At 44.9% G+C, this 21,004-nt stretch overlaps 2 protein-coding genes across 2 annotated transcripts in view; one reads left to right on the top strand and one right to left on the bottom strand.

Annotated features, from left to right (window-relative positions):
- The first annotated feature begins 254 nt into the window (after positions 1 to 254).
- On the top strand, positions 255 to 14,553 carry LOC119400401 (luc7-like protein 3). Its single transcript, XM_037667422.1, has 8 exons — positions 255 to 432; positions 1,414 to 1,520; positions 2,181 to 2,313; positions 3,764 to 3,979; positions 6,078 to 6,242; positions 6,897 to 7,608; positions 8,431 to 8,491; positions 14,075 to 14,553. Exons 1-7 carry the CDS (start codon positions 328 to 330, stop codon positions 8,460 to 8,462), a joined length of 1,470 nt encoding a protein of 489 aa, XP_037523350.1. The 5' UTR covers positions 255 to 327; the 3' UTR covers positions 8,463 to 8,491; positions 14,075 to 14,553.
- A 5,491-nt stretch (positions 14,554 to 20,044) lies between these two features.
- Positions 20,045 to 21,004, bottom strand: part of LOC119400400 (ATP-binding cassette sub-family C member 10) — a 45,339-nt gene continuing 44,379 nt past the window's right edge. Inside the window, exon 20 of the mRNA XM_037667421.2 lies at positions 20,045 to 20,294. Within this exon, the coding sequence (XP_037523349.1) occupies positions 20,084 to 20,294 (211 nt within the window). The 3' untranslated portion in view covers positions 20,045 to 20,083. The remainder of the gene's footprint in view (positions 20,295 to 21,004) is intronic.

The following is a 21,004-nucleotide window of genomic DNA, read 5'->3' as shown; positions in this document are numbered from 1 at the left end:
GTGGTGCGTTCCATTATATTTTAATGTGACTTCTTTTCATAAGTCGACGTAGGCTCTTACTTCAAAACGTTCTGTTATTTCAAAAACGAACGTCAGAAAATGGGTTCTAAATATTTTTAACTACGTAATAACACGCAACGCCGAGTTTTTGTGAAAGTATAAAATAATTTCAAGTTTTTAACAAAGCTTTCACGCTCTCAATAACACGGGAACGCGCCCGCATGTGACGTAATAAGTCACATGGGTTGTAATTGCAGGCCCGCAGCAACGGGAAATTTTTGCACCGGAGCTCCACCGCAGCACCGCAGTTGTTTTTTGTGATCGAAAATGGCGCTCGCCTCAGCAAAGCAACTTCTCGATGAATTAATGGGCCGGGATAGGAATCTCGCGCCTACGGAGAAGAAGAACACTTGCAACTGGGAAGACCCCGACGTAAGCGTCCATCGATTTGTTAGCGTTTCCATTTAATCACCCAGTTAACGCGGTCCGAGTGTTCAGTTCTGGGAACAGGCTGCCGTGCCCTTCGATGCCTTTTAATTTTTATGTTTTTTCTTGCGCGAAGGCGCGGTAATGTACGCCGTAACTCGTACGCGCATGTAGCCGCTCTGCCATTGTGGCGTTTCGACACCGAGCCGCTATTGCAAAACCAAAAATTTTGGCACCGAAGTACGCAATGGCGTTGCGGATACAGTCACACTACAAGACGCCATCGTTTGCATAATAAACATGTTCTCGCGCGTTTGTAAGGCTTCCGGTGTTATTCAACAACTCTTCGGTCCTCATTATCGTATATTGACCACGCGAATCGGTGCAGCGATTAAAGATACCAGCATGACATGAAATCAAGCTCCAGCATCTTATCACGCAGTTGTATGCAGCAGCGCATGCTACGATATCAAGGCATGCCCTGGTTACTCTGGACGCGTCTCCTATTCTTATATGTGTGTGTGTGTTGCATAGGCTATTCGTCATCAGCCTGACTGCGCCAGGGGCAAAGGCCTCTCCCATGTTCCGCCGATCAACCTGGTCCTGTGCTTGCTGATGCCATGTTATGCTCGCAAATTTAATCTCATCTGGCCGCCCAACTTTCTGCCTCCCCCTCGCGCGCTTGCCTTCTCTTGGAATCCAGTCTTTTACTCTTAATCACCAGTGGTTAACTTGCCATTGCGCTACATGCCCTGTCTAAGCCCATTTCTTCCTCTTGATTTCGACTAAGATGTCTTTAGCCCCCCGTTTGTTCCCTGACCCACTCTGCTCTCTTCCTGTCCTTTGAAGTTAAGAAGCACGGGCTATTACAATGTGTTATACGTGTGTGTGTGTTTTGCTGCATAGGCCATTTCGATGTGACCGTGTAGTGTTTTCGCTTCGTGAGTTAACATGCATGTTTTGCAATTGCTGCCGTCTTTGTTGCAGGTGTGCAAGCACTTTCTCGCAAAGTTCTGCCCCAATGATCTCTTCGTGAACACCAAGGCTGACTTGGGACCGTGCAACAAAGTTCATGACGACAGGCTGAAGAGAGAGTAAGTTTTTGCGGACTATTGCGTCCCTAGCAGCTGATTTGTTGTCTTCTGTAATAACAAACAATTTTCTGTCAAATTAAGTCAAAGTGTTTTCGGTACAACCAGTCTTATTCTTCTCGGTTACAACCTAAAAAAAAAAAACTAAATTTCCTGAAACTTGGTATCTTAAGTCTACGGCCTCTCTCAGAGGACAATGTACTTCATTTTTACTGATTATGAACTACGTAGGACACAGTAGACACCGTGGAAATCTATGACGTCACGGAGTGTGGTGCGAGAATTTCAAGATGGTGTCGCCACCCGCAGTTTGGTTTTTGAATTGTGGAAGAGTAATTTACTAATATGAGAAAAATCATTTTCCTCTTTAGTGTTCCTCTAATATTTACATTAGCTGAGAAATGGTACTTATGGTTTGAGCAAAAACCAGCCGGCACGACTGTTTTTCGCAGGCGAAGGGAAGGCGGGCCACGGTTTTGTGGGCAGAGCTTACAGTTTTTCCTTAGGTTCTAACTGAGTGTGGTGTTCATGTTTGTTTGCCTTCGGAACAGGTTATGTTCATTCCTGAGGGAGTCTTAAACTGTGGATGCCCCAAAATGAATGACAATTGAACTTGTGCACGTGTGGTGTTGGCCAGCCTTGTTTCATCATTCTCTTGTCTAGGTATGAGGCAAGCCCCCGGTACCGTCAGGAAGGCTACGAGGACTCCTTTCTCCAGTTCTGCCAGTCCATGCTCTCAGACGTCGAAAAGCGTATCCGGAGGGCGCGGCAGCGACTGCAACTCAGCAACCAAGAGGTTAGAAGAACATACCGGTCAAGCTGTTTTGGCTTATAGAAGCTTTATTGTGAACAAGGATACGAGGGAGTGCTATTGAACTCTTAAACTGTGCAGCTTGGGTATATTACAGTAGACTCTCAGTAAACGTAAATCTCTTAAACGGAACAACTGCCTCTGATATGGTTGGTTTCATACCTGAATTCTGCACCCGTGTTAATCTCTCAGTGAATGGAACTTTTGTTAAGTAGAGCATATTTTCCTGGTCCCTTCTAGATTCGTTTAATGAGAGTCTGCTGTATTTGAAGGGTGGAATATAGCATGAAAATTCTGCAGAAATGACAGAGGACAGAACAAGTCCTGTGTTCTCTCTTGTCCCTGTCAATTCAGTTTTTAAGAGATTTCCGTTTACTGTGAATCTAATGTATGTGCCAACTTACCCAAGAGTAAATATTGTGGTGTTTGCTGTGTTGGTGGTGGTGAGATTTCTACAGGTTGGGCTGACCTGGCTGACAAAACGATGTTATGTCCGAGTTTGTAGCGTTGAACAGGGATAATTCGTACATTTTAAAAAAGATAAAACATCAGTGGAAAACATGAAAGACAATGAGAAGGAAACAACTGGACTAGCTGGCATTTACAACTACAAAAAATGGCATATGTTCATCCTTCAATTGTACTGTTGGCTGCAAAAGTTTGCGGGATCTGCCGTATGCGGCGGAGCAGCAGAAAACTGCACTGCTGAGCCACCTACCGTCATTACGGTGTAGTGTTGAGGCTATCGGCTGTGGGCTCCGCAATTAGCTCCACCAACGCACCATTGCAGGAGCTAATCGTGGAGGCCATGACCGATAGCCTCAACGCCATGCCATGTGACGGTAGGTGGCGCAGCTGTGCACTTTTCCATCCACCACACGCTGCAGATCTTGTAAACTTTTGCAGCTGACAGTACATTTCTTTTAGCTGCAAGTGCCAGCTGGCAGCTAGTCTTTTTGTTTTCTTCTCATTGTCTTTCGTGTTTTATCCATCTTTTCACGAGTTTCTCCTCTCATGTCCCTTATTTCACCATGTACGAAAGGAGGGAAATAGATCAAGAGCTCGTTCTCTTTGTGAGACTCAGCTTAATGAAACCAATAGGCAATGACGCCGAGGAGGGTATCCTTATACGGCGTTATCCGACGATCCCTCGTGACGCTGCACTGTGGCACCAATGCGCGTGATGGTGGCGTGACTGGCACACCCTGCAAACGAGCAAGCTATATAGGGCACATTTGTCGTCATTAACTGGAACTTAGTAATTATGATATTAATGTGGACGAAAAGGCAACTTGCCACTGGTGGGGACCCAACCTGCAACCTTCGGATAATGCGTCCGATGCTCTACTTTAGTCACTTTATCACTTGATCTAGTCTCATGCTCTGTTATTAAAGGGGTAGTGGCATTCTTCGGGGTCATCACTCTGTTTTGCAGGGCGGCGTGGTGATCAAGACGAAAGAGCCGGCGGCCCCGACGGACGAGCGGGTGATCGTGCTGAACGAGCGCATCCAGGGTCTGCTGCAGCAGGTGGAGCAGCTGGGCTGCGAGGGCAAAGTCGAGGAGGCGCAGGGCATCATGAAGCTCTGTGACCAGCTCAAGGAAGAGCGCAAGTCTCTCGACAAGGACTCTGACAAGGCACATTGGCTCAGGGTGAGGCCTATGCGATGTTTTGCAAACTTGGCAGTGTCTCAGTATTAGCCATAGACTGCGAAATAGGCAGCTAAACAGACAGTGACCATCTTAAGCCTTGTTCCAGTTCTTACACAGCCTAGACAATTTTGCAAAGACAGCATCAGAGACTAAAGACTATGCAGGCTGCTTTGCTTTCCAAATGAGATGGCGGCTGACCGGAAGGCTTTGGTCTCACCAGTGTGGTCGTTTACACCTAAGTCGGTGCTTTCTTAAGTGCTTAGTGTAAGCTACGTTTATTTTTCATTGATTCGAACATGAAAGCAGCTAAATAGCAATTCGGTTTGTTTTTCCTTCGCTTTCTCTTTTCTTCTAAGCTGTCAGCTTAAACAGCCTGTGATGCTGGCCGGAATTGGAATACACCCCTTACATTGTGTTTGAACTGCAGTGGTGCCAAAATGGTAGAGTGCCTGCTTCCACTGCGAGGGGTGTTGAGTTAGACTCCCAGTGCCCACTGGGAACCCTCCGTTTTTTCTAACATGCAGAGGAGTACCGTGCGCTGGCACTCTGTGGTGTATGGGGCATTCATGTCGAAATGTGGCCCCATTGAGAACTGCTAAGGTCTCTGGGCTCACCTTCTCGCCACAGCATTGGTGGAATGGTCTAACATCCACCGCTGATGTTGGAGGTGGAGAACTACTGCCACCGGGTACCTACCAATAAAATGTTTACAAGCGCGTTTCCGGTCAGGTGCTTGGCAGAACGAAGTTTCTAGTCGCTTGAGAGGACATTCATCCTGTGGGAAATTGGCAGCATAGAGCTGCCAGACTTAAAAATATAGGTGCCGTCTTTATTTTTTCAGTGAACTTTTCTTTCTCAGTTCATTTTCTGTCTGGCCCCGCCACAGTGGTCTAGTGGTTATGGTGCTCGACTGCTGACCCGAAGGTCGCGGGATCGAATCCCTGCCACGGCAGCTGCGTTTTCGATGGAGGCGAAACTGCTTGAGGCCCGTGTACTTAGATTTAGGTGCACGTTAAAGAACCCCAGGTGGTCAAAATTTCCGGAGCCCTCCACTACGCCGTCTCTCATAATCATATCGTGGTTTTGGGACGTTAAACCCCAGATATTATTATTATCATTTTCTGTCTGTGCTGTTTCATTTCAAAAACACAAAACTTTTGCAAGTGTGAATATTTGTGTTTCTTGTCGATTTCATTATTGCGGGGTTTAGCTGTACTACAATCACAATATAGGTGTGTGCAGGGTTCTCCATTAGGGAGGGCTAAGTTTCAACACAGTGCCCACCCTGCATATTAAGTACTGCATTTTCTCTTGTATAACCCACACAAAAAAACTTTTTAAAACTTGTGCTAAAGTCAATAAAAAAAACGCAACTGCCTGTCTGCAAAAGTGGCTTCACGGCAGTGCTTGACAGCTACACAGAGAAGCTAGCTTTGCGGCAATATGCGTGGATTATTTTTAGAAAACTTCCCGCGAATCGCTTTTGAGGGTGCGGGTTATACGCGAGAGAATACGGTATTGGGGGGTCAAATCCGACAGAAAACAAGCTTCACAATGGGTGCAAAAATAAAAATGAAGCGATGATGTGCTTCTTGTAAAGGCGTGCCTTTAGTCCCCGTCGTTCAGGGGATAGAGGTGTAAAGTAAATAGTTTTGGAATGCAACATGAGGGGTCGTCGGCCACTGTGATTGTCAAAAACATGGCCATAACCCTGCACTTAAACAGTGACTGCACAGGTACGATTAAATAAAGGTGTGGGGCGGACTTGCCACCCCCCTTTGATGATTAGGGGGCGCCGCTCACTCCTGTGTGCACACCTATGCATGGAACCCTTTCACTTGCACTTGGCTTCTCACCAAGCCTGAGTAAAACCAAATTCCTCGGCTGTGACTGGATTCCTTGTCAAAGGAATCCAGTTGCAGCCGAGGAATTCTTGTCAGCCAAGAAATCTTGTCAAAGGAGCCAGCCAGGCCGAGCGATTTCGCAAATTGATCACAGTTGCGAGTTGTCCGATAGGAGTGGTGTATAGAAGGCTGCCATGAAAGTTGGCCTTTAGGGAGTTACGAGTCATTGTGCATTGCCTCGTTGTACTGTGCAGCAAACGGCAGAGCTGGCAGCTGCCCAGGAAAAGCAGATGGAGGTGTGCGACATCTGCGGAGCCTTTCTCATTGTTGGTGACGCGCAGCAGCGTGTTGACGACCATCTCATGGGCAAGCAACACATGGGCTACGCCAAGCTCAAGGAAGCCGTTGAGGAGATTCTGGTGAGTAGTTAAAAGTGCCACTATGATTAGTCACCTGGAAAGCACCATTGCACTCTAAACACCTGAGCTTGACTTGATAGCCCTGTGGTAATGTTCTTTCTGTTGCAGATGATTGGCACCTTTCTGCATCTTGCACAGAGGAGCCAGTCGGGATAAAATATACGATTAAGATTGGCTTTCAGTCAGAAAATGATATTTACGATAAGACTTTTTCTTTTGAATGCTCTCACACTAGCTACTAAAAGAGTTCATGCGACTGGTAAGCACGGGAGGACTGGTGGTGACTGTTGTTTGCACAGACAAGTACGGTTTGCTTGCCACAACACGAATGTGTCTAAAAATTTATGCAGCGCACAGCTTCTTGTGCTGCCATTGCCACATAAAATTAGGTTTCGGCAGATGCAGGCGTCCTGCATTGCCGATTGGTTCAGTAGCTTTGAGGCTGCATTCGCTCAACTGACTCAACAGTCACTTCCCGTCGAAAGCAACTGTTTGCAATTGGTCGCGACAGCTTCTGCAATTCACCAATACAAATGCGGCCTTAACACTGTTGCTCATGTGGCATCTTGTGAGTCTATCTCTTGTAGATTCTGCTGCATGATCTTGTGCCACCTGCATGAAAGATTGTATCTAAACATGCGCTCTTTCCTTCAGAACCGGCGCGAAAAGGAGCGAGAGGAAAAGGAAAAGCAGCGGGAGCGTGAAAGGGAACGGCGGCGGAGGCGTGAGGAAGACGACACTCGAAGCAGCCGGCGAGGGCCCGAACTGGCACGGGACGATCGGAGGGACCGTGACGAGAAGCGGCACAGAAGTAGGTCCCCACGTGATGACCGTAGAGAGCGTTTAGATGACAAGAGGGACCGTACGGATGACAGAAAGCGTGACGACGACCGCAAACGGGACGACGACCGGAGACGAAATGATGAGCGCAAGCGTGACGAGGACCGCAGGCGAGAGGATGATCGTAAGCGTGACGACGATCGGAAGCGTGAGGAAGACCGTAAGCGGGATGAGGACCGCAAGCGGGACGAGGATAGGAAACGAGACGAGGACCGCAAGCGTGACGAGGATCGGAAACGTGACGAAGACCGCAAGCGCGATGAGGACCGGAAGCGCAGTCGACGAGATGACGACAGGAGCCGGCGGGATGACGACCGGAGCAGAAGAGATGATGACCGGAGTCGGCGGGACGATGAGCGGAGCAGCAGCAGTCGCCACGATGATGACCGGAGTAGTAGGAGCGACCGCAGTTCCCACCGAGACTCACGGGACTCGCGGTCATCTGGACATGACCGAGACAAGTACCACAGCAGCAGTAGCAGCAGCAAGAGCGACCGGGACTCACACCGCAGCTCATCTTCTAGGGGTGAGCATGCTTGTGAAGATGTTTACCTTTTTTGCTTGTGTGAATGCGTGTTTGTATGAATGCGTGTGGTCTAAGAGCGTGCAAATATTCAAACTTTTTGAATGGGAATAAGGCAAGAAACTTTGAATATTAAAAATATGTGTGCATCCTTATAAAAGTTGTAAATTAGAAGTAAGGATAATTTTGATTACTCTCTTCAAATAAATTAATGTATTAGTGTATCAAGGCAATTAACATATTAGTGATATTTTTCAAAAAATGTGTAACATTCGCAAGTCGTTACTTGTCCAGATAGTATTCGAATTTCTCCAAATATTCACCTCTTTAACAGAATATTTGGCTGTTGCCGAATAATTGAGAATATCCGAATATCCATTTTTGGAATCGAGTCTGCTACGAGTAAAGAAAATATTCAATTCATATTTGAAATTTCAAATATTCACATGCCTCTATAGTCGGATACAACTTAGAAGTCCGGATAGGTGCCACCCAGATGACCGCAACGCGGCAGCCAATCATCTCTGCGACTAAAGAAATAGTCCCGCTCATGCACACGGCAATGCTCTCCGAAGGCGGGGCTACCAGCCGCCTGGCTCATGACATCAGTCTTGAGCGCACGGCCATTGGTGCAGACTTGTATGCATCCGCCTTTGAGGAGGAAATGCCACGGACTTCTAAAAGTTGTATCCAACTATAGTGTGGTCGTCTCCTGCTTAGGCAGTGGGATGTCCAGGATGAGGTCCTTGCACGACATCAGTGTCCTCAAGACTGCTATTCGCTGTCCTCGCTTTTCTAAAAGGCTCCGTGTTCGTTCCTTTGCAGTGAGCAATGGTGACTCCAGCCCCCGTCACTGAGACGTCAAGTGAGTTGCTGGGGATGACAGGTAGGTGTCATTTGCGGCAGGGATTGTCTTGCCTTTCCTCCCGCCTCCCATCGCTTCTCTTTATTTCTTCTCGATGCATCTTCATTTTATCCTTTTCGCCCTGTTGTTCTTGCGGGGGAGTGTGTGGTTCCTGTCATGGGGTGGTGACCTCTCCCCTTTCTCCCCGTATGTGTTGAAAGAGGGTTGGTTGGGGCGGGGGCACGGACAAGTGGGTTGTTGGGGTGCAATGTGGACGGTCAGGGATGGGTTTCCTGATTTCTGCGAAAGGACAGACTGAAGACAGACCTGCCGATGTGCCTCCTTCCATCGTGTGTGTCCTTACGACTTTTCCACCTCCCCCGTCTCTCCCGTCGGCGGAGCGGCAGCTTGAGGAGCCCATCTCGAGGTCAAGCGAGATTTGCGGAGCGAGGGTTCTTGTGTAACAGGCGAGTAATGCACCAGGTATGGCCAACCAACAACAACTGCATTAGAGGGCAACACGCCGTCGTCTTCTCTTTAATTGCTGTCGCAGGGTTGCTGAACGAACGTGGCACCATTTTCCTTTTTGTATGTCTTGTTTCAACATAGATGCAGCACATGTTCTCGGTTCACTTTTTTAGCTACTCTCTTCTTTTCTTTCCTTAGTTAATTTTTTATGGTTAATGCATGAAACATTGTGTGGGCGGCGTATGTGTAGTGACAACAGTTGAGCACACTGGCGCAGCACTAGTTAGCAGCTGATAAAAATCGGTTTCAGCCACACGAGATGTAAGAAAGAAACGTGACAAAGCGCACTTTAACATTCTCTGCACAAAAAAAAATCTCATACTGCAATATCCCTGCCCATCACAGTCGTCCTCCTTCAAAGGATTTCGTAATAAACGTCGTATTACATAACGTCTCGCCATGTAAATAAGTTGGGCGACATTTAGCGATAACTGATATGTTTTATAGATACTTGTTGGTCACGTTTGCCTAGGCATCTGCGCTTCGCTGTCGAAAGTTTTCAACGGATGTGTTGGCATGTGTATCGGAAGTTGTATGTTTGGGTAGCGTCATCTTGAATGCTTTTTCAGTGACATTTTGCAATATCACTTGTAGACAAATTAGCTGCCTCAGTAACCTTTAGATGCTGTATAAAAAAGTTGTCTCTTTATTCATTTATTTTCGTGGATAAACGTGCCCTTGTACGTGCAAATATTAGACAACTAAGCTGCTACTGGCTGCAAATGTGCTTGGATAGTTTTGCACTGTCAGAAGATTGCGAGGTCGTGCTTGAAGCACTTTCACAATTTAGTGCTTTCTCTGTACATTTTCTAATTTTGCCGTTACACTTGGATGGGTGATGTGCTGGGATATTGCAGTAGTTTGTCATCTTAAACATAGAGAACAGCTTTACAAAACACTAATTACACTGTCTTGACCTCTCATTAGCAGGGAATGTCTTTGAAATCTGCGTAAGAAAATTTGCAGCCGTACAAAGCGCAGGCTAGGTAATTGGTTTCCTGCGATTGCCATTAAAATAGCGTGCCGCCGAGTTTCGTTAAATGTGTACGTTCGGTTGTATCGTGCCTAATGAGTCTGCGTGCGTGGACATGAACTGTTAAGCTCGGTGCTTTTCTTTCACGTCAATTCCTTGCTGGTCGCGTGCGCGCTAGCTAGAGCAGCGAAAAGGTCGCCCGTGCATGGTTGAGGTTGCATGCCACAGACGGGTAGTAGCTGGGTTGTACGAGCGAGCGTGGAAAGAAAAGCAATTTGCTGCACGACATCTGAAGCAGTGGGCTCTTACTTTCAGAGGTGGCAGGTTTTGGTGCTACCTGGCACCAAAAGTATGACTTCCCCAAACATTATGCGTGATGATGACCGTACAATCGTGCCCAAGTGTGCCTTGATCACTGTTCACAAGTAAGTTCTGTTCGCTCGAGCTGCGGCAAGACGGTGCGCAAGATCACAGGTGAAGGCGATCCTGTTGTCTTTTGTGATAAGCTGAGCGAACTATGCTTTTGCTGTTGGAGTGTTACTGAATGGCCTAAGTTATTCTTTTTTTCCGCATGCAACTCTTGATAACATCGGCTTGAGGATCATTGAGGACTGATTAAGGCTATCTCTAACTCAATCTGCAGTGATTTAGCATATATTTTGCCATTGTGAGCGTAGAAAATCTCGGCCTTGACTTCTGTGGACCATGTTATTTTCAGAGAAACCAAGCAAACTTGACTATTTTTACGCTCACACACAACATATTCCAGGCAGTGCACAATGTAACCATTCCTAAGAAAAACCTGGAAAGATGCATTCCAGATCATGATCCGCAGTAAAAAAATCTATATTTATGGCTGCTCTCCTGAAATGTTCTGTATGCCATTCTGTAAGTCCGTAAGATTTCCATATAATTTTACGGAGTATATGTGAGTTCCATATTAATGACATTAAATTTCCATAACAGACTTGCAGAACCGTGTAGAATTATTGGAATGCATACTGAACATTTCAGAGAGATGGTACTTCGATTTTCAGCTTCAACCAAAAACTCGAAATGACATATGTAGCCTTGTGGGGTTTCCTGGTCAAGTTTGCACACTGTGCACGCTTAGGCGTTTACGGAGACACTGTCCGTAAACTATTAAGTTTGACCGTACACTGAGCTCCTGAGCATGGGAAATCTAACGCACGTCACAACGTTATCATTACGAAACCTGCCTTTCTGTGCAATTGTGCGTACGTGCCTGGGACGCGTGCAGTAAAAATGTAAAGTATTCGCTAAGAATTGAAAATTGCCACTTTTAAGGAATACACTAAACACTGGAGTTTGAAATGGTGATAAAAAGTAGAGCAGGGTTCCTAGGTAACTATATATAGGATTTTATCATGAAAGAAAAAGCCCTGCACAAATTTATCTTGCATAGGGCTGCATGCAGCAAGCGTACTTTTAATTTGTATAACAAATTGTGCTTAGGGACAGCTTACTTATTGCAGGTTGAAGAAGGGGCTAGCATTTCATTGGGATCTTGCACTGCTACTAGTTCACTCGCAGTCTTAAATCTCTCGCGTTGTGAATGACTTTTCTTGCTTTCTTTCATTTGTGGATCCCACGCTTCCACATTCACCAGTGACACTGCTTTGTTATGATTTTTTGTTCTCTCTTGCCTTTCTAGCGATTTTTTAAGAGAGATACGTTTGCTTTGTTGCAAGTGTGTTGTGTAACGTGATGATGTAACAAATTGGGCCGCGCGAAGAAATGCAGCGGCCGCTCGGGCATATGGCAACGGCACCCCCCAGAGTCACTCACGTCTTGACACACAGGTGGGCTTATGCCACTCTTGTTGGACACTCTCGAGACACTACTGCTTGGATCTTGTTTTTGATGTTTATTCACTTTTTCCATGATAGCAGTCTTTTGCTCTCCACCACACACAGTTGTTACTGCAACAGTTCTTGCAGCCACCAGTACGCAAGTTTGTACGAAATGCTTGGAGTCTTTTGAGCTGTTATTATGGATGGAACCAGATTGGTGTAAAAACAAGAGAGGATAATAGATCAGTGGACGTTTTACTAAAATGACTGGAAGATGATGTGGCATGACTATTATTCAACAGGAATGGTGGGTAGTCCGTGAATGTTTCACGTTTTGGCATGGCTTTGTTACGAAAGCACGCTGTGAATTTGTGTGGCGTTCAGCCACGTTCTGCACTGGCTGTTCACCAATCTGAAAGCAGTTTGTTACGCTCACAACTATGTTCGTTCCATCACGTAATTTATGCTGCTTGTCTTGGTGCATTGGCTACGTGAGGTTTATTGACCATGTCCAGCTCCCGTAACCACATGACCACTGCGGTGGTGACCAGCACGGGCTAATGCTCTCAGTGCTAATACTGTGTATGGAAACTCATAAATACTCCCAGGGCTAATCCTTTGGACCCACACTGGCTAAGACTCTCACAGCTAATCCTGTGGACCTGCACTTGCAAACACTCCCAGGGCTAATCCTGTTTACCGGCACTGGCTAATCCTGTGCTCATGGAAGGATATGGTTAGGCAAGTTGAGAGGATGTCCAAATGCAGCAACACTGTGGTTAAAGCTTGTGTAATGCACAGGTTTTAGTATTTGTTGCCTTTCATTACTGCTTTATTTTTTATTCAGTTTGTTTGTATCCAGTGTCCATGAACAGCTAGATGTCTTAGTAACATTTACGAGTTTCAAATTTTGCATGACAATACATTTTTTCTGTACTTTGTCTGGTATCACGTGGTAGTTATTAATCTTTGATGATACTGTCAAGATCTCCACAACGTTTGGGCAGTGATACTCACCACAGGCATTTGTTTCGAGTAAGCTAAAATTTTTTTGTGATGTGCCACAAATACAGTAGGATTGTAGCAATGGACTGCTTTGTGATGTTAATCATTTAGCTGCAATAAGATTGAAATGGCATATTAGCTCGTGTACGAAAACTCTTCGAAAAGCCTACAATTGGTTAAATTTAGGTGAAGCCATGTGTGTACTACCCATCATTCCAGTTCTGGATGAACCAAACTAGTATGATACTACAGACTCTTATGATGAGCTTTGAAAATTGGCTAATTCTTTTTCAGCATTTATCCTTACGTGCCCCATTGCCAGATGCCAAGCATTGCTTGCGTGAGGGTGTCTGCAATGCCCCTGTGGTGATGTTTTACTGGCGTGCACGCTCTCTCTCCAAGGCATTAGCTTTTCCAATGTCTCGCTGTACGTTCAACAACTTTCCAACACAGTGCGTGATCTATCCGCAGCTCTGGTGGCTGTGCTGAAAAGCACAGCACTGAAGCTGTAGGCCTTGCGGCTAGGCCTACAAGGCCAGTTTATTAAAATGGGAAAGCTACAAGGCCTAGCTATACCAGGCCTATGTAAACTGGGCCTTGTAAGTTGTCTTTTGATGGAATGCCTAATGTTGAATCCTCTGAGGTTATAACATGCAAGTGCAGGGGACAGGGAAAATAGCAAGGCTGTTTGTTTTATTAGCGTCATGCAGCAGTGAGCATGGTTGTTTTCGGAATCAGTCAGCTAAGGCCTAAGGCATTCGCTAATTGGCAATGTATTGAGCAGTCGTTTAGCAGTGCAGCTTTTTGATAAGGACTAGGCTAATGTGTTTAGATACCCAATGTATACAGTATAAATGAAATACACTAGGATTAGAGCACAGCTGCGCAGAGTTGTATTGCTTTATGAATGTACATGCTAATGAAGTCATAATGGCATTTCGGGTAACAATTTATGGAGTAGGTACCGTCATGTACATTTTTCATGTGATTCCCATTTTAGCCATGAAAGAAATGTGGATCACCTTCGTATAGGTAATTAGTGTGTGATGATTTGCCTCGAGTTTCTCGTGCGCAGGCTAGAACCAGTTTACAGACAGTTTGTGAACATGCGGGACAAGTAGGACACAGACCTCACGGATGAGGGTTACAGAAATCATTGAATGTCGCGGATGAGTCTTCAAAACACGTGGGGCAGTGCCATGGAGAGAGAGATGGCAAAGCGCACCACAGGGCCCAAAGTCTCGTAGACGAACCCTTTCATCCGCCAGACTCCTCACGCTCTTCGACTTCTCTTCCGTGTTCCAGCGTTCTGGTTGAAAACCCGGCAAGCAGGAAAGCACTGGTGGAAGCAGCGTCTACGCGCGCAGGCGTTGTGCCGGCAGCGACGTCCACATGGCAGCCCAACCCACACAGCCGCGAAATGCAAGGAACAAAACAAGAACCCGCCGAGCCTCTGCCATCCGTTTCACCGAAAGAAGGTGCTCCTTTGCTTTCTGTTTTGCCTCACGTCTTAAGTTGAGAGAGCGAAAAAGAAAACCACGTTTCCCGTTTCATCAAGTCTATTTCTTCCTTTCTGTGTTCTCCCCCACCCCCTCCCCATCATTACAAACTGCACTCATCGATCCCCCTTTCCATTCTTTGCATCAACCTAGTTTGTCTTTACGTTAACATGGACAGTCACGTGAACGCAGAATTTTGCAGTGTGATTGAGTTACTTTGTTTTTACATTACTGCACTCTCGCCATCTGAGTTGAGAAATAAAGAGTGGTGTTGTAGCAGTGCTACTGTTTTGTCTGTTGTGTGGTTTCTTTCGAGACAAGTGGGTCAGCGTGTACCTTTTACAGCAAAGCTGTCTTAGTCTAGCCTGTGTCGTCGAGTAGTCGGTGTCCGCAGAAAACTCCTAACGGGTATGTGCCATTGGCCGAGCAACAGGTTTCGTGATCTCACTTTGACCAATAAGGTGTAAGCATGCTCATTACAAATCCAGCGGCGGACCACGGCATTACGAGGCATCCGCTGAAACGCCATTGGCTGAGCCGGCAGGTCACGTGATCTCACTGACCAATAAGGTGTAAGTATGAACATTCCAAATCTAGTGGCGGATCCACATCACGAGGAGTCTGCTGAAACGCCATTGGCTGAATCTGCAGGTCACGTGATCTCACCGACCAATAAGGTGTAAGCATGCATTCCAAATCTAGGGGGACATGACATCACATGATCTTGTTAGCCAATCATGTAAACTTGTACGTATAGACGTCGTGTGGAAGACAGCATTTCGAGCTCGCGGAGCCACGGCAACAAAGGGTTGCCGCCATTACTGGGGGCAGCAGGGGCCGCTGCAAGGAATGCTGCAAGGGGGATCATCGTGCATCGACAACTTCGCTGTACGACCATCTTAACGGAGTGGATGGGCCGTAGATTTCTTTCAACGAGAGCTCTCTCTCGGTGTTGCCGTAAAGAATCTCCAAGTCTTATGCACTTCCCAAGCCAATGCAGTAGCGGCTCTCTTCTGCCTTCAGTGGAAAGACTGGTATGTATCCAGCTAAGTTTCCAATTAGCGGCCAAAGAAAGATTGTTCGTATGATGAGGGACACCACTCCTTGCCTTCGTCAGGGTAGCGACTGCATTCCTTTGCAACATTTTCACAGCTCTCGCTACGCTACCCTGAACAGGAGAGGAGAGTAAGTGGGTGCATGAGAAAGGGTTAGACAACTTGAAGTGCTACTTGCCACGCATGCTCCTTTCTTGCTACACGCAACTACCGATCGGTGTAAGCTGTGCCGGAACCTTCCTGATTGACGAAGAGCTTTCTGATAACGTAGCATGCACGATGTAAGTAGTCTAGTTTACTATAAAACTCACATGGTCAACAACGATGACGCTAGAATCTTCGAAGCTGAGTATATAAAGGTCAACGCGTTTCACTAACTATCGGCTTAGTCAATGCCCGACATCCGTGCTCGCCGCTTTCAATTTACAGCGAGTTTATCTTTTAGGGGGCACAGATTTGCCCACTGAAGAGTTTCATCTGTACCAGCTTGTGTACTGTGTACTGCACCGTCGCACCCATGTGACATTATTGTGAAGGTGGTCACTACCAGTTCTTCCTAAGTATTGTAGGGATACTGGAGAACAGCTTTTGCTACCACTCCTGCTACGGGGAATACACGTTTAATGTAAAATTTTGCATTTATATCAATACTTTGAGTGATACAGAAACCATAACGATGCTTCGGCTCATAAACATGCAAACCTCGTGTTTGAAGCTTCTGTAGAAAAGTTTTAGTTGACTAATAATTCTTTTTAAAGATAGTACACAAGAAAACACTTAGTGCATTCAATGATAAGTGGCATGGAGGATTTTGCACTTAACTGTGATACCATCTTGCTGGTTCTAAATGAACTATGGCTGTTGCCTTTCAGATTTGGCACACGGTTTTGTGTCTTGATGCATGATTGGACATGCGACACAGAAGACTTCAGACAACGCCTCCTAGATACAAGTCCACTTGATTTGCCCGTGATGTTGCCACCATAGTTCGATGCACTGGCACCACTGACAGTATTTCATTGCTGCTTGTTTTTTTTTTTTTTTTTTTAAAATGAAGATAACTATAGTATGACAATTGCGAAAAAAAGATTACCAACGGTTATGACACTCCCTAATGCGAAATTTGAGCACACCTCTACACGTGTTTTCTGGGTTGCCAGATGACAAATTCTAAGATTAAATTCATAGATTACATGCATTTCTACACAGATAATATACTCTTAACACTACAGTGAGAAAGATTGTGCGATTGTTGAATGTTGCTTTATCCGTTTTGAACAGTTTGAGTGAGAAGTGAAACCTGGATATGGTGCGTCAATGCACATTAGCTTCAGTAGTATGTGTGTCTTTTTGCGTGCCATTTCGTGGCTTCACCAGTGAAATTTAACTCCATGGTTCTGTGAACACAGTTGACTAATTTAATTTTGCAAAAATACCCAAAGGACATTCACACATGTTCAAACACTTTTTCTTTACCGTCGCATGATTCTGACTATGAAATATGCAAGAAGCTCAGATGACATAGTGGGAATTTGGCAGCACAATCTGCTCAACATTCCTTCAAAAGCTCAACAAAGATGCAGGCACTGCATTTTTGATTGCGCCGTATTTATGCACCAGACAATACAGCTGCAGTGTTGCCAACACAGAAATACTACACATTTGGCATTGCTTGCAAAAGCGAGATTCACGAAATGACATCCCGTAGTGGAGGGCTCTGGAAATTTAGACCATCTGGTGTTCACTGACATCGCACAGTACACGGGCCACCAGCATTTCACTTCCATCGAAATGTGACAGCCGCGGGTGAGATCCACTTGTAACAGTACCTGTACCTTCTGTAACTACAAATTCAGCTGTTCACAAGGTTGTACAAGGATAGGCCACCTACTGAATGCAAGCCCAACAGCCTTGCGTAAGTATCAAATTCCTTTAAGGACTTTGTCCTCTATGTATCAAACACCAGTGTAACTTGATGAATGAATCGGCAGATAATGAAATTCTTTTGGCAACTTATGTATCAGAGCAGCTCTGGTCATGAATACACACAACATTCCTTCGGGAATGTTATTTGTAAAATGTTAACAATGGTTAACGTAGGCAATGCAAGAGGTCACTAAGGAATTCCACGGGCAAGTACTAATACAGGACTTGGAGCCTTCCATTTGAACCTGAAAACAATGAAATGTGCAAATCTGTTGCAACAAGGATAAGAATAAAGATCACCATCTTTATTTAAAATTTTTTTTTTCTTAAATTCCTTTTAAAAGTAGCCATTGACAAGGTGATCGTCTCATCACGCCAATCGCTGATGCGAATGAATGGCATTCAATCGGGAAGTTCTATTGAAGATTATTGGAATTACGAGTCCAACACCTATTTGACAACGTTTTTTTTTTTGGTAGGGTGCGTGTTCATCATAGGTCCATGCATCGTCAATCAGTGCAACAAAGGTGACACATACCTCATAGATAATTGCACAAAATAAAAATCTCTCCACACCTACGGAACAAAAAGATGACGTGATTGTGTCTACAAATATTAAAAGTACCAAGCACCCAGGCCCAGAGCAGTGGCTTTACCGACTGTCATTTTATTGGCAAGCATATCACAGAAAAGCACCACAACATCTGGCCGTAAAAGATTCGTGCAGCACATGCTGCTAGCGGAACTTTCAGCTGGATTGTGCTTGCATCTTAGAACTGCTTATGGGACATCAGAAATAGTGCAGAGAACTAGAAATGTCATATCGAAAACCGACATGCCAATGACGGTGTGATGTCGTCAATATTCTCACAGTTAATACAATCTGGTTTTATATTTTTGCTACCAATGACATCGAAAGATGATAAGATGCGCATCATATTTCCGCTCTTGTGCTAAGCAAACGTGTGCGCTCCAATGGACTTGGCCTCACGGACTGCGATATTTTTTGAAAAAGAGATGTGTGTCTTTGCACACACCAGCGTATCAAACAGGTTGTTTGTGTTATTTAGTGCGTCATCTTGGTTTCCCGTATGCAGGGTACCACGACAATATGTATGAACAAGATTTTGCCAAAGTAAGACTCGCTTCTAGGAGTTCATGCTGGTGCTTTGCACACTTTGGCACGACTTCGTTAAGCTTGAAATAGTAGTACATGCCTGTATAGCAATATATAGGTGTGCCTGCCATAAAAAATGAGTAGAAAGTGTTGGGCTTGGCGAATGATGGCTGCTCTTGTCGAGCTTGTGGTGCACTAGGTTTTTTTTTTTTTTCGACATTTTTTTTCGCATGATTGGGTATACAGTGCAACAGAAAAGATGACCCCAATATAATCTGTTCATGTAGACTTTTGCAGCTAGTGCTTTGAAAGTACAAATCTCATTCAAGATTAGCTATTTATAAATTCTCGGGCACAGTGTAAACAGTTCTCGGTACTGACATAGCTCCTTCATTCATTCTAAAAAGACAGGCCCTGCAAACACGGACACAAGAAAGAAAGAAACACGGACACACGGCACGCCCTGTCTTTTTAGAATGAATACTTACCAACTAGCTCAGCTCTCTGTTATTTCTCCTTCATTCTCTGCACCATTTTGGTTTCCCTATAAGTAACCCAAGCAGTCAATGCAGGAGCACCTCCCAAGATGCCTTCACCAGAAAACATGGACAACGACAATAAAAAAAAAATATTCGTGACACAGATCTATCACACAGAGGAACTGAAATTGCAACATGACCTTCTAAGGACACTAGCAAAATGTAAAAAGAACATGGCACATTTGTACCCAGGTTTGCAAGACATGCTTTGTTGCTGTGGTCTGAATCCAAGCTAGTTAACGTCTTCGAAGCGAGCAGCGTAAAAGACTGGACACAGCAAGTGGCAAACATACACAAAGCTTTGTTTATTTGCCGTTCGCGTGTCTTGTCTATTATACAGTTTCACTCAAAGATGTCTTAAGGGTCACCGACATGAAAATTTTCGGTTGTTTTTTTTTTGTCAAATAAATAACCCAAGTCCTCAAGGGCCTAGCAAATGTACTAGGAAGTGTGAGTGCGCCCTGAAACATTAATCAGAACATGTTTTTAAAAGCTAGTTTCAGTTTCTACTGTATCCTGATGTGATGACACTGTATGAGCTTCTTGCCATGTGCTCGCGCAAAATATTGCGACGTTTCCATGACTGCTTCGCTGTGCGACTTCGTTGGTGACGCACAAGTGGCCATTTTGAATGTTTTTGGTGACACGCAAGTGGCCATATTGTATGTCTTGCTGTCTGAAGTCATCACAACTAGCCCTACCGGCACGTGAAGTCACCAGAATTGCCCCAGTAGCCTGACATCATGCTAGTGTCAATGTCAGTAGGTGCACCATGCAAAAATTTATATTAATATGAAAATAAGATATGTTATCAGCATTTACTGAGCTCCACACTTGCTCAGAGTGGCCTCTGTATCCAGGAGATTTGTATGATGAAGTAAACTCAGCTTCAAAAATCGGTGTCAGTACCCCTTTAACAACAAACTGGTGAACTGCATAGCACTTTGAGTAATTCAACTGACGGTTTCTGCTTCCCTTTAAAAGTTTAACCATGCTGTACACTGCACTCCAACACGTGTTAACATGCTCAATAAATGCTTAATTATATTGCACCACTGTGAGTTTAACGAGCGTTCTATTGCGTTACCCGTCCCAAACAGATCACACAGAACGATCACAAGAAATCTTCGATGTTTAAATAAAGTCTCTCTGTTACACGATATAAATTGAGAAATGCACTACGGATCGGAGAACCCTATTAACGGAACGTCGTCGTCGTCCGCTTCCGCGGTCTCGACGAGCACCGTGCCTCCGTTTTTGCGGGAGGCTTCGACGAGGGCGCGGAAGTGTCCGTTTCCAAGACGAAGCAGCTCCTGCGGACTGCCGGACTCGACGACCTTGCCGTGGGACATGACTAGGACTTGATCACAGTCTAGAACGGTTTCCACCCTGCATTTCATTTTACCCGACTTTAATGTGTGAGCAGTAAAAAGAGAAAATAAAGTATGCAGTTAAAATATGACGCAATTGTGCTCATAGCTTTGAATATTTCTTTTTCTTTTTTTCATTGCATTTTTTTTCTAAACTAATACAGCATTTCACTTTGTCGCTGCCCATTAGAAACTCCAATTTCTGAGCGATCGATACATATACATATAAAATTTTGAGAAAAATAATTTAAGCGTAAAGATTGTTTTACAAAGTAGCTTGGTGTAATCAAATAATGAATATACATGAGGCAAGTAATGAGTATACGGTAAACTCTCATTAAACGGAAATTTCCTAAATGGAACTACTGCTTAAATGGAACAAGTGCTCCTAATATGATTGGTTTTGTACCCTATTGACCTCTCAGTATACTAACGGAACACCTGTTAAATGGAACATATTTTTCTGATCCCTTCAGGTTCCATTTAATGAGAGTCTACTGCACACAATTCCAAGAAGCGATTTTGCTGAAATGAATCATTCTATTTTTCCAGATCTGAAAGGCATTCTTCGTATATGCTAAACAGCCGAGCACTAATTTTCGGAATCCAATGAATGCCACCACCACGTCACACCATAAATTACAATGAAGAAGGTTCTGAATGCAACAGCTCATTGTTGTGGATTAAGAGCTTCATCTAGTATAATAAAGATTTTGGCTCTCACAGAAT

Source organism: Rhipicephalus sanguineus, chromosome 7 (genome assembly GCF_013339695.2).
Source record: "Rhipicephalus sanguineus isolate Rsan-2018 chromosome 7, BIME_Rsan_1.4, whole genome shotgun sequence".
Lineage (NCBI taxonomy): Eukaryota > Metazoa > Arthropoda > Arachnida > Ixodida > Ixodidae > Rhipicephalus > Rhipicephalus sanguineus.
Note: the sequence above shows the minus strand (reverse complement) of the source record. Positions and strands in the feature narration are given on the sequence as shown.